At 41.3% G+C, this 16,730-nt stretch overlaps 1 protein-coding gene across 1 annotated transcript in view; it reads left to right on the forward strand.

Annotated features, from left to right (window-relative positions):
* Positions 1-16,730, forward strand: part of KCNH5 (potassium voltage-gated channel subfamily H member 5) — a 227,699-nt gene that overhangs the window by 156,760 nt on the left and 54,209 nt on the right. Inside the window, exon 9 of the mRNA XM_054027148.1 lies at positions 12,826-13,078. Within this exon, the coding sequence (XP_053883123.1) occupies positions 12,826-13,078 (253 nt within the window). The remainder of the gene's footprint in view (positions 1-12,825; positions 13,079-16,730) is intronic.

Here is a 16,730-nt window from a genome sequence, read left to right on the forward strand (position 1 = left end):
CTCAGATGGCCCAATCCAATGCCCATTGACTTTGGTGTGTGATGGATCAGACCCCGAACTTCCACACTGCAGGGCTGTGCCTTAAAGCAGTGGTTCTCAACCAAGGGTCTGGAACCCACTAGGGGGCCACGAGCAGGTTTCAGGGGGTCTGCGAAGCAAGGCTGGCATTAGACCTGTTTGGGCCCAGGGCAGAAAGCCAAAAACCCCCAACACCTGGGGCTGAAGCCCAGGGCTCCAAGTACCACCAACCGGGGCTGAAGCCGAAGCCTGAGGAACTTAGCTTTGCAGGGCCCTCTGTGGCATGGGGCGCCGGGGCAATTGCCCTGTTTGCTACCCCCTAATGGTGGCCCTGGCTTTTATATACAAAAAACCAGTTGTTGTGGCACAGGTGGACCATGGAGTTTTTATAGCATGTTGGGGGTCCTCAGAAAGAAAAAGTTGAGAACCCCTGCCTTAAAGGACCAATCTGTGATAATTTGTCCTCAAATTTCATCTTCAACCCACAGTGCTCATTGTTCTTTCTCACTCCTCCTTCCTGCATACCTATGAATAGAGAATCAATGAAACTAAGAGTGTCCCTTTATTTGTATTATTTAAACTGAAGCAAGTGGCCTGTGATCAATCATCTTAAAACATTTAGAAGTCAAAGCTCTAACATTGACAGCTAGGACAATACACACAATACATTACATATGCACTGTACATACCATAATATGATAATACATAGCTCATGTGTAGGAGGGAATTTGTTTTTATACAGCCCCTTTCATGTTCAAGGTACCTTGGTTATTCACCCAGTAATGAATTAAATGTAGATCGTGAGTAAATACATGGGAAAACGCAGCAGCCATTATATATTTAAAAGTCTCTCAGAGGCAGCATTGCACATTAGAACCTGTTCTGCTGAGAGAGATAAATGTGAACCAGAACATTCTCTGAATATGAACTTTTAAGTAGTTGTAAAAGTATTTATAGTAACAGCCTGAGATATTAAAAAGTTCACGTTGAATTTGAGCTTCTTAGTTTTAATCAAAATGTGCTTGACCGCAAATGAAACATTAATAGGTTGCAGCTCTCCTCTAAAAATAGGTCATTACACGTGAACCTGCACAACGATTCGTTTACATCCAGCTGTTTCTATGAAGGTCCCACTCTCCTAATGGCAAAATTGTGAAATGTCAATAAAGCTGAAAGATTTTCCTTCCTTTGACTCTTAGTTAAAGTTTGGCTTGAGATTCTCTTAGAAAGTAATAAAATCAATGGCCAGATAATTTCTAACATGATTTAATGGTCCACTTTTCAATAAAAGTCACAGGTTGAAAGGAAACAATTTATTCCTCAGTTTTTACGTAGGAATCTATCTGAGCCAGTTTCACGTTGTAACTCCTGAAATGGAAACAACGGGAAAACAATACAGCATTAAAACTATTCATTACTGATGGCATGACCCAATATGTAATAATGCAGAAGAGACAGGACTATGGTAAATATTTTCAGGCTGCAATTTTATGAATCATAAATCTCAGAAAATGCAAGGGAATTTAGTCCCTTCCGCTGCTAGTGAGATCTTCAATGGCCCTATGAAATATTGTTGACACCCCAGTACTGAAACCTGAGATTCATGGCCTCAAGATATCTCTCCCAGTGTCCTGATGCCCTGTAAAATCAGGCTGCTATTTCTACATGGTCTCATCATGGAAACTTGTCTGTATGGCCTCTACTGCCATCTGTCCCTACCACCAGCGCGGTCCCCATACTGTAAGATCAGGAGCACAGGTTCTCTGTTTTCTAGCCATACAGAATTTGCACCATATACAAGGTGCAACAACCATGAAATGTACATATGATTCCAGACTCAACAAGAAAAATAAAATAATCTGCACAAATATTGCCCCTACATTGTAAGGGCTGGCTTGTCAGCAGCTGGTGAACAAGAAGTTTCCCTCACCTCGCAGACCTGTTCAAGGGCCACTCACCGTTACAGTGCATTCCCTCTTGGAGAGCAGGATGCAGAAAAGGGAAGAAACGGAACCATGGGCCACCCGCCTTCCACACAGGCCTACAGAACAGGGTCTTTGTACTGGTGGGAGCACTCTGCTCCCTCCTAATGAATGGTGCTGATTACTTGCCTCCTGTGCACAACCAGCAGCACCAAGAAAGATGGTGCCTGTGTAACCCATATCCATACTCAGGGTTTGTCTACACCGCGGCTGGGAGGCACAAGTCCCAGCTTGGGTAGATGCACCGTGCTAGCCGTCCTTGAGCTAGTGCCCCAAAATAGCAGTGTGGCCATGTGGTACAGGCGATGGCTCAGGCTAGCCACTCAAGTACGTACCCAGGTGGATGGGTGGAACTGTACTTGGGTGGCTAGTGTGAGCAGCCGAACGTCCTGATGCTGACATACTGCTATTTTTAGCATGCTGGCTCAAAGAGCTAGCGTGGGTATGTCCACCCAAGGTGGGAACATACCCTCAGTAATGCTGTGCCCCTGGTTTGTCATGAGAGGGAGGACTGAATCTGGGACATCTATATCTTAAAACATGAGCCTTTACTGCTTGAGCTAAAAAGATATGTCTGTTAGCTAAGGCAGTGGCAGCCCCATCAACCAGTTTATGTGATCCAGCCACCACTTGAGGGAGACAGAGTGCCACAGCGAGTGGTTATGTTTGCTCCTGCCGGGGCAATGTAACTTTGTACTGCTCCCTGTGCAGGGCTGAGATGCAAAGTCTAGCCTCGGGGAGAATCTTTTCTTTGTATCCTTTGCATCCTTTGACATCTGAATGATGCCCTTATTTAATGACACTATGGCCCAGATTAAAACAAAAAGTTCCCCATGTCAGTGGTAGAACTGGAGCTTGGAATTTTTTGTCAGTCCCAAAACTGTGGGTGCATTTTATTTTATTTTATTATATTGCTGGAGATGGTGAGATTCTGCAGTGTGAATCTCAAGATTTTTTTTCTTATCGCAAAAACTGATGTTACCATGAGTTTCTTAATGATATTGGCTAACTTCTAATGTACTGTGTCACCTCAATGAGTTGTGTAATGTCTATATTTTTGATATGTGTATAGTAGGCCTTAAAAGGATGAAAACTCCCTCAGTAGTGTCCCTTCACAACACAGTGTGGGATCTGACACCTTGTATCATCTGCACCTTTCATTAATGTGCTCATTACTACATTTTCCAGAGCATTTGTTAATTTATTAAAAAATCAAACCAGACCTTCCAGCAGTTGTGTCCCCACAGCATAATATAGTGTAATTTATCATCACCAGTTGTTTCAAGACCTACAGCCAGTTTTTATCCGTGTTGGAAAGATTGAATTTAATTTAATCCAAACTAATTTGTAGCCATTTCTGTATATTTCCAACACTTGTTAGTGTTATTCAATGAAGAAATTTTCCTTGTTGTTACTGTACCACCAAATCTGTCTCAATGCTCTGATCACCAGTGTAATTCATATTCTGTATTGCTTAAAAAATATAATTAAGCTCAGTTTGCAGATCTGGTGCTTTCAGCATTTAAAGCAAACTACATAAGAGACCTGAAGAAGATCTCTGTAGAGCTTGAAAACTTGTCCCTTTCACCAACAGAAGGTGGTCCAATAAAAGATATAACCTCACCGACCTTATCTCTCTCTTGGAATTTTAGACAGTTCAATTAAATAGTAACAAACTCAGTGCTAGCATGTTCGATCCAATCTATTAAAAACAGTCTTAATCCATGCAGGGTTAATAACTCTGATCAATCTGTCTAACTATTTGTAAAAAAAAATCAAATTTACAGTATGAAAGTGCTCAGTGATTTGCATATCAGCTGTTTCTTAACTTTGCCTCCAAAGCAGCAAATCCAATGCCCATTGTGAAATTTATGGCCAGATTTTCAAAAGAGCTCAGCACCTGACTTAATGAGTTCATATGCAAATCCAGTCAGTTTCTTTGGGTGCCTAATGGGAACTGAGCTCTTTTGAAAGTCTGACCTGAAAATCTAGCTCTTCCTGGCCTCTTCCCAGCCAGGAATTGATCTGGGGGCTCCCAGACAACAGTGGGCATACTCTTCCCCCTCCGCCCCCCCAAGTCGAAGTTAATTTTATGTAAAAGTTCCGCCACCACTAAATAAATCTCATGGCTGATGCAGTGAGAGAATGAGAACTTAGATCATTATAAGTCTGCTTCAGTATGTGATTTGTCAACCAGGTATTCCCTGGCATGACTTCAGAGATATTGTCATGTCCATGAAGCCATTCAGCAGCCTTCTCAAACTGGAGAAGATTTCAGAAATATTTAAAACGGTTCCAGCAGACATTATTTGTACACCGTCTTAATCCACAACGTCTTTATTTTAATTCATTTGCTATCCTTGCAGCTCTTTTATAATCTCTGCTCCATGTAGAATTTGATGAACTATTCTGGAGGCTTATCTTAAACTGCCTGAGTACACTTAGAAAATGCTAGGAGGAAAAAAAAAATTCAGATGAGCCTCCTTGGGAATTTTACTGTTCCCTTCCAGATCTCAAGTTTAGCACAGGGATATAGATGTACCATTTATTTCTGAGTATTCCAGAGCTTTTAATACCATTGTCACAAGTCTCTGGTTACATACATAAATATCTCACTCACCATCTAAACTGCACATATGCAGAGATGGAACCTACCATCTTCGTTCTAGAAATATGAACGACTACCACATGTGCTGAAGGAAACTGTCTATCTGCTGTGATTGTATTAGGGCTTATATCCTGTGTGGGCTGGCTAGAAGATGCTGATAAAATCAAATCTAAGCATTCTTTTTGTAAGCAACTGAGCAGGTTTGATTTTCCACTCAGAAGAGGGCACCTCTTCAGTGCATTACTTGATCTCGGCAGTTAAGCAAAGCTGTCCCTCGGCTATTAGGGGTCTACAGTGGTTCAATCCAATAGATACCAGTCTGTGGCTTCACAGATGCAAATGTCACCATGAGCATGTGACACAGAACTCAGAACCTTCTCTGTTAAAAATCAGAGGACTCTATCAACTGAGCTAAAGAAGGTTTTTCTGCATATGGGGATTCTACATTGCCTTTCATTTTTGCAGCAGAAGGTATGATGTTTGGATGCATGAACAATAGTTACTGCCTGTGAAGTCCATGGCCACAGATTTATTACATAGAACCCTGCAGACTGTATTCTCCCAAGCTTATGGTCTGAAGCTATCAAATAGTAAAGCATTGTAGTCAGCAACCTTCATATTGATTTGTTCGTAAAACAAGGATTCCACGCACGCGCAAAAAAATAAAAATAAAATAAAATAAAAATGAAGACTCCTCAGGAAAAATCTTACCTCTTTGGAAACTGGAAAGTGGTTTTTGCTACATTGCTTAAAATATACAAAAACAAACAAACAAACAAAAACAATAACTAACAGGTATTTTGTATCCTCTTTGGATACATGCCATTTTAAAAATGTGACATTTGAGGAGACAATTTAGATTCTTTGTTTTTAACCGTGTAATCAGAATGTCTAGTTCTTACTCTGCTGACTAAGGGCCATTCTCAACAGGGCTTGTATATAAAAGAGAAACACCTCGTCTGTTACTGTAATCTCTTAAAAAGAACAGGAGTACTTGTGGCACCTTAGAGACTAACAAATTTATTAGAGCATAAGCTTTCGTGGACTACAGCCCACTTCTTCGGATGCATATAGTTTCACTAGAAGAAGTGGGCTGTAGTCCACGAAAGCTTATGCTCTAATAAATTTGTTAGTCTCTAAGGTGCCACAAGTACTCCTGTTCTTTTTGCGGATACAGACTAACACGGCTGCTACTCTGAAACCTGTGATCTCTTAGTAACTTCAGAAGGTTCCACCTTGTTCCTGCAGAAAATAGAATCCTGTTTCCACACCAGAATCTTCTTTACATCAGAAGGAAAACTACCATGCAGAATCTGATCTGTGCCATCAAATCCCCTTCTTACAGTACTGCCCTGAGTCATGTTAGTGGAGTTGATGGTCTCCATTAAACACCTTCTGAACCCTTGATGCTTGCATTTGTACAATCAGAAAGGAGCTATAATAAAGGCTAGTCAGAGACTGTAGAGTCCTGTGCTGGGAGCATACAGTATATGGATTAATAATTGGGATTACCCATTTCTCGCTATTTTCCCTTGATATTTCCACATTTACTTTTTATTTTCTTCTATATCTAAGATCCTTTGTAAAATCTTTTAACACAAAATATTTCCTATTTAGTTGTCTTCAACTTCATTCTCTGTTCTCAGTTCAAGGAGAACAACATATTGTAAAAATGAAATTGTTCAGCCTGTGGCTAGAGCTTTGCTCCTTGCTCTTTTGCTATTGTGCTTGCCGAAGAGTGAAGTCTCAGTGTATATAAAGAAGGTGCTATCAGAAGAGTCACTTTCTAAATGGAGTCTTTTGGATCATGACTTCAATTAAATTACTGAATTCTGTGTGATTTACTGATCTGGCATTTTCTGTGCAATGGTGTTCTTGCAATCCTTCTTGTTCCGGTGTCTGATGATAGAAATACTACTGTGCCTATAAAAAAGAGCACTACTTGGAAACATAGAATCATAGAAAAGTTGGGCTGAAAGGGATCTTGAGATGTCATCAAATCCAGCCCCTTTCGCTGAGCAGGACTAAGTAAACCTAGACCATCCCTGACAGGTGTTTGGCCAACTTGTTCTTAAAAACTTTCAATGCTGGGGATTCTACAACCTTCCTTAGAAGCCTATTCAAGAGAGTAATTATCTTTAGAGTTAGAAAGATTTTCTGAATAGCTAACCTAAATCTCCCTTGCTGCTGATTATGACCATTGCTTCTTGTCCTACCTTCAGTGGACATGGAGAACAATTGATCACAGTCCTCTTTATATCAGCCCTTAAAGTATTTGAAGACTGTTATCAGGTCACCCTTTGGTCCTGTTTTCTCAAGACTAAACATTTCCAGTATTTTTAACCTTTCTTCATAAATCAGGTTTGCTAAATTTTTTATGATATTTGTTGCTCTCCTCTGAACTCTCTCTAATTTAACCACATTTTTCTTGAAATGTCGCACCCTGAACTGGACACAGTATTCCGGCTGAAGCCTCACTAGTATAAAGTGAAGCAAGACAATTACCTCTCATGCCTTACATAGGACATTCCTGTTAAAACATTCCAGAATGATTTTTGCCTTTTTCACAACTGCATCACATCGTTGATTCATATTCAATTTGTGATCCACTGTAACCCCCAGATCCTTTCTTGCAGAATCTATTCCCCATTTTCTAGTTATGCATTTGATTTTTTCCTTCCTAAGTGAAGTACTTTGCACTTATGTTTGGGTTTTTTTATTTCATCTTGTTGAATTCAGACCAATTCTCGAATTTGTCAAGGTCATTTTAAATTCTAATTCTGTCCTCCAAAGGGCTTGCAATCCTTTCCAGCTTGATGTTGTATACAAACTTTATAAATATGCTCTCCACTCTGTTATCCAAGTCATTAAATACTGAATAGTACCGGACCCAGAACTGATCCCTGCAGGACCCCACTAGATATATCCTCACAGTTTGACAGAGAACCATTGATAACTACTCTTTGAGTACAGTCTTTCAACCAGGTGTGCACCCAACTTAAGTAATTTCATCTAGACCACATTTCCCTACTTTGCTTATGAGACTGTCATGTGTGACTGTGTCAAAAGCCTTAGTAAAATCAAGGTATACCCCGTCTACTGCATCCCCCCATCTATTAGGCCAGCAATCCTGTCAAAGAAAGAAAATAGGTTGGTTTGACATGATTTGTTCTTGACAAATTCATGCTACCTATTCTTTATAACTAGGGCTGTCAATCGATTAAAAAAATTAATTGCATGATTAATCATGATGTTAAAGAATAATAGAATTCCATTTATTTAAATATTTGTGGACTTTTTTTACATTTTCAAATATATTGATTTCAATTACAACACATAATACAAAGTATACAGTGCTCACTTTATATTATTATTTTTGATTACATATATTTGCACAGTAAAAAACAAAAGAAATAGTATTTTTCAATTCACCTCATACAAATAATGTAGTACAATCTCTTTATCATGAAAGTTGAACTTACAAATGTAGAATTATGTACAAAAAAGCACTCGAAAATAAAACATTGTAAAACTTTAGAGCCTACAAGTCCACTCAGTCCTACTTCTTGTTCAGCCAATTGCTCAGACAAACAAGTTTGTTTAATTTTGCAGGAGATAATGCTGCCTGCTTCTTGTTTATGTCACCTGAAAGTGAGAATAGTCGTTCGCGTGGCACTGTTGTAGTTGGTGTTGCAAGATATTTTCGTGCCAGATGCGCTAAAGATTCATATGTCCTTCATGCATCAACCACCATTCCAAGGGACATGCATCCATGCTAATGAGGGGTTCTGCTTGATAACAATCCAAAGCAGTGCGGACCAACCCATGTTCATTTTCATCATCTGAGTCAGATGCCACCAGCAGAAGTTTGATTTTCTTTTTTGGTGGTTCAGGTGCTGTAGTTTCCACATCAGAGTGTTGCTCTTTTAAGACTTCTGAAAACATGCTTCACACCTCATCCCTCTCAGATTTTGGAAGGCAGTTCAGATTCTTAAACCTTGGGTTGAGTGCTGTAGCTATCGTTAGAAATCTCACATTGGTACCTTCTTTGCATTTTGTCAAATCTGCAGTGAAAGTGTTCTTAAAATGAACACCATGTGCTGGCTCATCATTTGAGACTGCTATAACATGAAATATATGACAGAATGTGGGTAAAACAGAGCAGGGGACATACAATTTTCCCCCAAGTAGTTCAGTCACAAATTTAAGTAGCAGATTTTTTTTCACGATTGTCATCAGCATGGAAGCATAGCCTCTGGAATGGTGGCCAAAGCATGAAGGGGCATACAAATGTTTAGCATATCTGGCATGTAAATACCTTGTAATGCCAGCTACAAAGGTGCAATGAAAACGCTTGTTCTCACTTTTAGGTGACATTGTAAATAAGAAGCGGGCAGCATTATCGCCCATAAATTTAAAAAAATTTGTTTGTCTGAGCGATTGGCTGAACAAGACGTAGGACTGAGTGGACTTGTAGGCTCTAAAGTTTTACATTGTTGTCTTTTTTGAGTGCAGTTATGTAACAAAAGAAATCTACATTTATAAGTTGCACTTTCATGGTAAAGAAATTGCATTATAGTACTTGTATGAGGTGAAATGAAAAATACTATTTTTCTCATTTTTACAGTGCAAATATTTGTAATAAAAATAATATAAAGTGAGCACTGTACACTTTGTATTCTGTGTTGTAATAAATATCAATATATTTGAAAATATAGAAAAACATCCACAAATACTTAATACATTTCAATTGGTATTCTATTGTTTAACAGTGACATTAAAAGTGTGATTAAATGCGATTAATTTTTTTAATCATGATTAATTTTTTTTAGTTAATTGTGTGACTTAACTGTGATTAATCGACAGCCCTACTTATAACCCTATTATTCTCTAGGTACATAAAATTTGATTTTTTAATAATTTGTTCCATATCTTTCCAGGTATCAAAGTTAGGCTGACTGGTCTATAATTCCCCAGATCTTCTTTGTTCCCCTTTTTAAAGATAGGAACAGTGTTTGAATGACTGATCACTTGGTACTGTATTTTTAACTCATTGAACTGTATTTGGATGGTTTTAATAAGTTTCTTGGGTATATGAATATCTTTTATTTTTGATGAGTATGATCACTTTATATTAAACAAGCAACAAACAAACCAGGAAATCTGAGAAGCTCTCAGGTTACAATTCTTGTCCTCCCTCTGTAATATTTTACAGTAATTAGAGTTTGAGAGGTGTTGAGTCCACTCTTTTTTCCTTCCAAAGTATAGAAGGTTGGAAGAGAAGATTTGGAAGCCAAAATCATTTAGGTGTATGTAAGATATATTATGAACACGGGGTTTGGAAATTCAAGGATCATGGCCTCTTTTAGTCAAAATCATTTATATTATTAAAAGAATGACACTGTTAACAAAGGAAATCCTAGCGATACTAGATAAGAATGGTAAAGTTGCCAGTCATGAAGCAGAAAAGGAAGAAATAGTCAATAATTATTATTGGAGAGAAGCAGGGTGATGTATTCATATCTTTCAGTAATAAGGAAAAAGTTTCTATTCCAGAAGTAAATAGGGAGGATTGAAACAGCAGCTATTAAATGTAAGCATTTCTAAATTAGCAGGTCCTGAAAACTTGCACCCAGGAGTATTAAAAGAATTAGCTGAGACGCTATCTAAACCATTAATGTTCAATTTCAACAAATCATGGAAAACTGGGGAAGTTGCAGAGGAAAAAGCTAATATTGTGCAAATATTTCAAAAAGTTAAATGAGATGACCCAGCTAATTATAGTCTTGTTAACTTGACATCGATACCGGGCCAAATCATGAAAAGGCTGATAGGGGACACAATCGGTAAAGAATTAAAAGATGGTGGCAGGCAACATGGCTTTATGGAAAACAAGTCTTGTCTAACTTGTTGTTTTTTGATGACATATTATACTAGACTTCTGTAAGGCATTTATCTTAGTCCTGCATGACATTCTGACAAAAAAAATCACAAACAAAATCAATGTAGCCCTTATTAAATTGATTAAAACTGGCTAACTGGTAGAGCTCAAAAGTTATTGTAAATGGGAAACCATTATCCTATGGAAGATTCCATCCCATCATCATCTTTTGCAGGATCCCACAGGAGACGTGAGAAAAACAGTAGCTGGCTTTTTAATCTAACAGGAAAAGGCTTAATGGGATCCCATGGTTGGAAGCTGAAGCTAGACAAATTCATTCAGATGCAAATTTTTAACAGTGAGGGTAATTAAACATTGGAAGAACTTACTGAGGGACATGGTGGATTCTCCATCACTTGGAGTCTTTAAATCAAGATTGGATGTCTTGTTGAAAGATGTACTGTAGTTCAACCAGAAGTTATGAGCTAGATGTAAAAATTACTGTGCCAGGTTCTGTGACCTGTATTATGAGAGAGTTCAGATTAGATTATTAGAATGGTCCCTTTTGGTCTTAAACATTTGTGAATATATACGCTTAAAATTTACCTTGACTGTTTTCCAATCCATTATCTCAAAGATAACAGTATGACTTAGATCTATTAAAACAAGGAAGGGACACATATTAATGTAATTAATTAAGATTTAGATAGTTTATTGTCTGACAGTTCTATGCTTTAGACCTTTTAGCAATATCGTACAATAATAATAATATCATTCTTTATAACAGATCTTGATTGAACAGAAATTAAAATTCTAACTTTAATTCCTACATTAACATGAGCATGGTTGCCACAAAGTTAGTTCAGTGTTGCCTGGATTTCTCTGCTAAAGTGTTCCTTGACATTCTAAGGTCTGGCAAACTGTTCATGAACTGGAGACTGTATCTCATTATTGCCTATGGAGCGAACTGATTTAATTCAGTAAGGTGAGAACTTGCGCAGTGCTATTTGTTGACCTGCAGTTTTCTATATATATGAGACTTTCACAGTGTAGTTAATTTGTGTCCATTGGGCTTAATTTACACCTTGTCATACATTTTTGTTAGCAGTCTTAAAAAGAGAATATTCCCAAGTAAATTAGCTACCATGTACTTAAGAAGAACAGGAGTACTTGTGGCACCTTAGAGACTAACAAATTTATTAGAGCATAAGCTTTCGTGGACTACAGCCCACTTCTTCGGATGCATACGGATTTACATCACTATTAGCAAGTTTGAGAAAATGTGCTCATGTTAAATGTGCATTTCACAAGCCTAGTTCTTATAATTACTGGTGATTCACAGTTTGTCACTTTCTTTCTTTAACTGGTTAGGCTTTGCTAACTTTCCCTTTATTGTATCTGTAGGAAAAGCCACGTACGGTAAGAATTTATCTCACAGGATGGCCAAGATCAAGTGATCTATCATTGGCTGTCGTCAGGTTCACAGTGCGGCTTTTCACTCACTTGTGCTTTATATTTCTTATTACGAGATTGCATAACGTTTTTGTTCCTATTTGTTCTAATCTTGAAGCTCTTTTGGTATCTTATTCAGAGTGTAAGCTCTTTGTGGAAGGGACTGTCCCTTATTATGTGTTTATACAGCACCAGGCACAATGGGGATCTCATCTCAGTTGAGACTGTAGGTGCTTTCATAATGCACATAATAAATGATCATCTATTTCAAGGCTTTGGGGGCCAGGTTTTTAAAGGACATACATCAATAGCACTTTCAATAGCTCACGTGTGCACATGCTGAACAGATAATGAGGTGGTTTGTGCATAGCTTCCCATCTTTACAAACTGGATCCGAAGGTGCAAGTGCTGGGGTTTGCTTTCCTGCTCTTGCCCATTTAGAAGCATTGAAGCAGGGAACAGCCCGGCTTCCACCACTGCCTTAATCAATGTGCCCCAATTCTCTGCTTTCACAGGGACCATCTCTGTCAATAAGTGGGTAATTCAGATGCCCCGGCTGCTGAGACTGCCAACACGGGTGCCAATTAGTGCCAACTGTAAATGGTGTGTTTTGTAGAATTTATGTTTGTAGGAACTGATGTAATAATGCCTAGCTCTTACATAGGACTTCTCATCAGTAGATCTCAAAGCACTTTACAAATGAGATCAGTATCATTATCCCCATATCACGGACATAGGTGGAAAACTCTCTCTGAATACTGTCTGAAGGTGACACTGGTAAAAAATATTCTGCTGTAGGAATGTCTTTTTGTGAAGCAGTTTCTTAAAACACCTACTGATCTTGTATCATATTCCCAGCTGATTTTTTCCCCTTCTTTATTCAGGTTCTTTCCATTTGTCCCAAGGACATGAGGGCAGATATCTGCGTGCATCTGAACCGGAAGGTTTTTAACGAGCACCCTGCCTTTCGACTGGCTAGTGATGGCTGCCTGCGGGCCCTGGCTGTGGAATTTCAGACTATTCATTGTGCTCCAGGAGACCTCATCTACCATGCTGGAGAAAGTGTAGACGCTCTCTGCTTTGTGGTGTCGGGATCCCTAGAAGTCATACAGGATGATGAGGTGGTTGCTATTTTAGGTACTGTGATCTTTACTGAAATGGTCGTAACCTACATAAATAATGGGGAGCTGTTCCCCAAGTTTTATCTAATAATCTAGTTTGAAATGTAAGTTACTCAGTCATTTCTCTCAGCCTGTCTAATTAGAGGTGCTTATTGATGTCATGTCTAAGTGCTGCATGCCAATTCAAGCTGTTCCTGAGCATTGCCTAACTGGCAAAACCCTCACCCTTGCCTTGTTCCCAGTGCGCATGATTGTGTGAGTTTCATTTTGTTTTTCCTTCCATCCTATCTCTACAGTTGTGAGTTGAGCCTGGGAATATGCTATTCCTGGAGGAAGGACTTACCAGGAGATGGGTCTTCCATTGAGACCTGTATAAAGTCTGGCTTTAGCTGCCCTCATTAGGTGTTTCACAGCTGGGGTGAAGCTGCTGAAAAGGCTCTGCCTCTGTGTCTTATCCTATCCCAGTACCTGTGAACATTAGCTGTCTTGGAGGATCATGAATCTTGGCAAATCTTGAAAGAGAGGATACAGGATGAAGAGTAGATAGATGAAAAGCAAATAATTAAGGGGGTGAGATATGTGTTTGGAGAGGAAAATTGCTCAGGCAAATCTTGTGGACTTCATTTACTATTCTTAGAAAGCCCTTGCCTTGCCAAAGATCATAAAACGATGCACATTTTTAGCATCGTGAAGCAGTTGTGTTGGGAAATGCAATTGCAGTGAATGACCTTCCTCAGGGAAACACACACTGAGCGGCTTGCAGCATTGTATTCTGTTAATTACAGCTTCACCTTGTGACAAATTCCCTCTTAGAATAGGAGCGAGGGAGCTAGAGGGGAAAGTGATATTTGGACATTCTGGATCAGGTGAGTTTTGTCTTAGCAGAAATGATTTGCTCAGTGAGCTGTGGCTATGCTTTCCTTCTGCTTGGCTTCGAATAATAACTGGTCTTGCCCAGTGGCACTGTAGCAGTGCATTGGGACCATGAAAGATGAGTGGTTGTCACAGCACTGAAACACTTTGTCTCCAGAGAGACTCCTCTAGCAGTAAATCCTTCACATCTTATTCCTGTAGGAATGCTCTTTCTGCCTATTCTGGCTCACTGGTCAGAGGTAGGGTGTCCCTGAGCATAACAGAATGGCATCTTTGCGCTTGAAATTCTTTAAATCTTCTACCGGAGGAAATGTGTGCAGTTTTTTTGGGCTCTCATAGGAGTGTTTTCTATGTTAACCTTCACACTGGCCAGTTTCACTTGCCTGTATTCTGGTCTGTTTTTTTTTTTTTTCCACTGACACATCAGTGCTAAGTTTTCTCCTGAGTCAGGAACAAAAGACACAGAAATTCTTTTCTGGGCAGTAAAATGACGCACTTACATCATTGTTGTGAATTGACCTGCAGGCCAATACCAAAGGAAATGAATAGTGGTTTGAGCCGGATAGACATGCAAATTAGGGCTGACCCAAGCAAATCTAGGCCCCCTATGAAGGCATTTGCATGATCCCCCTGGCTGGGAAGCCTATGATTCACTCTGTGACGTTCTCCTCCCCCTGGACCATCCTCAAATTCCTACATAGGCCACCAGTTGATGAAGGAGGTGGTCAGTGGTGGTGGGAGGGTACAAACAGAATGTACATGTGTCTAGGGAATGGGGCGCACAGTAATGGGTGGAGTTTTCCTATTAAACAAGAAGAGGTGGGAATATGCCACTTGCCCCAGCCAGGGCCACATTAAGGTGCGAGAAATGCAGCTAACGCAGGAGGCTCCAGTTATCACCAAAGCAGGTTGTATGCCACAGCATGCAACACTGGGGCAGTGGCATTAAACAGGACACTGCTGAGCCCCCTGTGGTTACAAGTTTGGCAGCACTGATTGACCTGGCCCTAACACAAATCTCTCCCTGACTGTCATGTCAGTTGGACAGGTGTAGCTGAGGGCAGAACAGGGTGTTTAGTATCGGTTCACTAATTTAGTACTCGTGGGGGAATTCTGTGCCACTGCGCATGTGCAGAATTTATGTCCCCCTCAAATTTCTCTGCTTCCCCACAGAAAAATGACTTTCTGAAAGGGAAGCAAGGGGAAGCCACAAGAGCAGTCATGAGCCCTTCCCCAGCTGGTAGAGAGCTAAATCACTGTGGGGCTGGGGGTGGGACTGAGGAAGACACAGCTCCCTACCCTGTGCCAGGCTCAGCTGATAGTCCTGGCTTCCTCTTCCCCTGCGTGGCATCCGGGGCTGGGTCAGACCCATCCCGATTTCTCCCCCAGTTTCAGGAAGCTCTGCAAACCCCCCCCCCCACACCAATTCCTGTACCCATTGGTTCTTAGCTGCAGGGAGAGGGATCCCTGAACAGGGAGCTGCTCCCCCATCCACCTAACCCCTGTGCATCGAGACCCCCTCATACCCAGACCCTCCCACCAATCCTCACCTCCCCTGCACTCAGAACCCCCCCCCCCCATGAGCCCCACTCCCCTTGCGCCTAGACCACCCTGAGGAGCCACCCACACCCTCACCCCACCGAGCCCCAATCAGCCACACCTGGATCTCCACCCCACTGAGCCCCACTCCCCCAGCATCTGGACACTTCCCCCCCCCCGAGCCCACCACACCCAAACTCCCCTGCTGAGGTCTATCCCCCCCCACATCCAGACCTCCCCTGCAGCTGAGCCCCAACCACCTTCACCTGGACCCCCCTGCAGTGTCCCATTACTGTTGCAACCAGAACCCCTAACAAGCCCCTGTGCATCCGGATCCCCCACTGAGCCGCCTGCACCCAAATTGCCCCAGACAGAACCCTCTCAACCCACACCTGGATCCCCCCCACACTAGGCCCCTTCACACTAGGATCCTGCCCTGCTGAGCCTGCCTGCCCACACCTGGTGCACCCAGCACGAAGGGGCAGGGCCCGGGGGTGTTTGTGTGGCAGGCCCAGTCCATGGGCTGTGTCAGGGTTGGATGCAGCCTCACCACTGAGTCTGTGTCTGGGGAGCTGTACCGGTGAGTTCAGCCCATGGTCTGTGCTCCCCACGGCCACGCTGGAGCCTCCAAATAAAATTTGCAGAATTTTAAAATACTGTGCGCAGATTTTTTGGCGCAGAATGCCTCAGGAGTAATGAATGGAGGCCTAAATAAAGGAGAAGACAGTGTAGCTGTCTTTCTAAATCACCTGAAAGGGCTGATCTCCTCATCTCCCCTAGCCGTGAGCTCAGCTGTGCCTTTAAGGCAGAGCCCTGCATTGGAAGTGCTGCAGAGCTGCACTGCCCCCAGGGCGTTTGCGCAGGAATTCTCTCTCCAGCATGTGGGGGAGTATTTTTGCTGCTGCATCCCTTGAGTGGGTGCTTCATATGCCCCTGCTGGGCAGCTGAGTGCATGAAGGTTGGTGCCTCCTATGGTTTGTGTTCTGTCTCATTGGTCCAGTACTCTGAGGAAATCAGGGACTGTAATTATTCCAGGCTGCTCTGCCAGGTATGAGAAAAGAGGAGACGGCAGAAGGCAATACCTGCACAGCGGCTAATGTACATGTAGGAAGTGGAGGAAGTGCACCAGTTGACAAAGGACTTCATCACATCACATCATTCTGTCCTGACAGGATGCAGCATGGAGGAAGAAATAAGGAACAAGAGCAAGAGAAGAAATGTCCTGACCCACTGCCAGACGTGTGTGTGTGTGTGCG

Source organism: Malaclemys terrapin, chromosome 4 (genome assembly GCF_027887155.1).
Source record: "Malaclemys terrapin pileata isolate rMalTer1 chromosome 4, rMalTer1.hap1, whole genome shotgun sequence".
Classification (NCBI taxonomy): domain Eukaryota; kingdom Metazoa; phylum Chordata; order Testudines; family Emydidae; genus Malaclemys; species Malaclemys terrapin.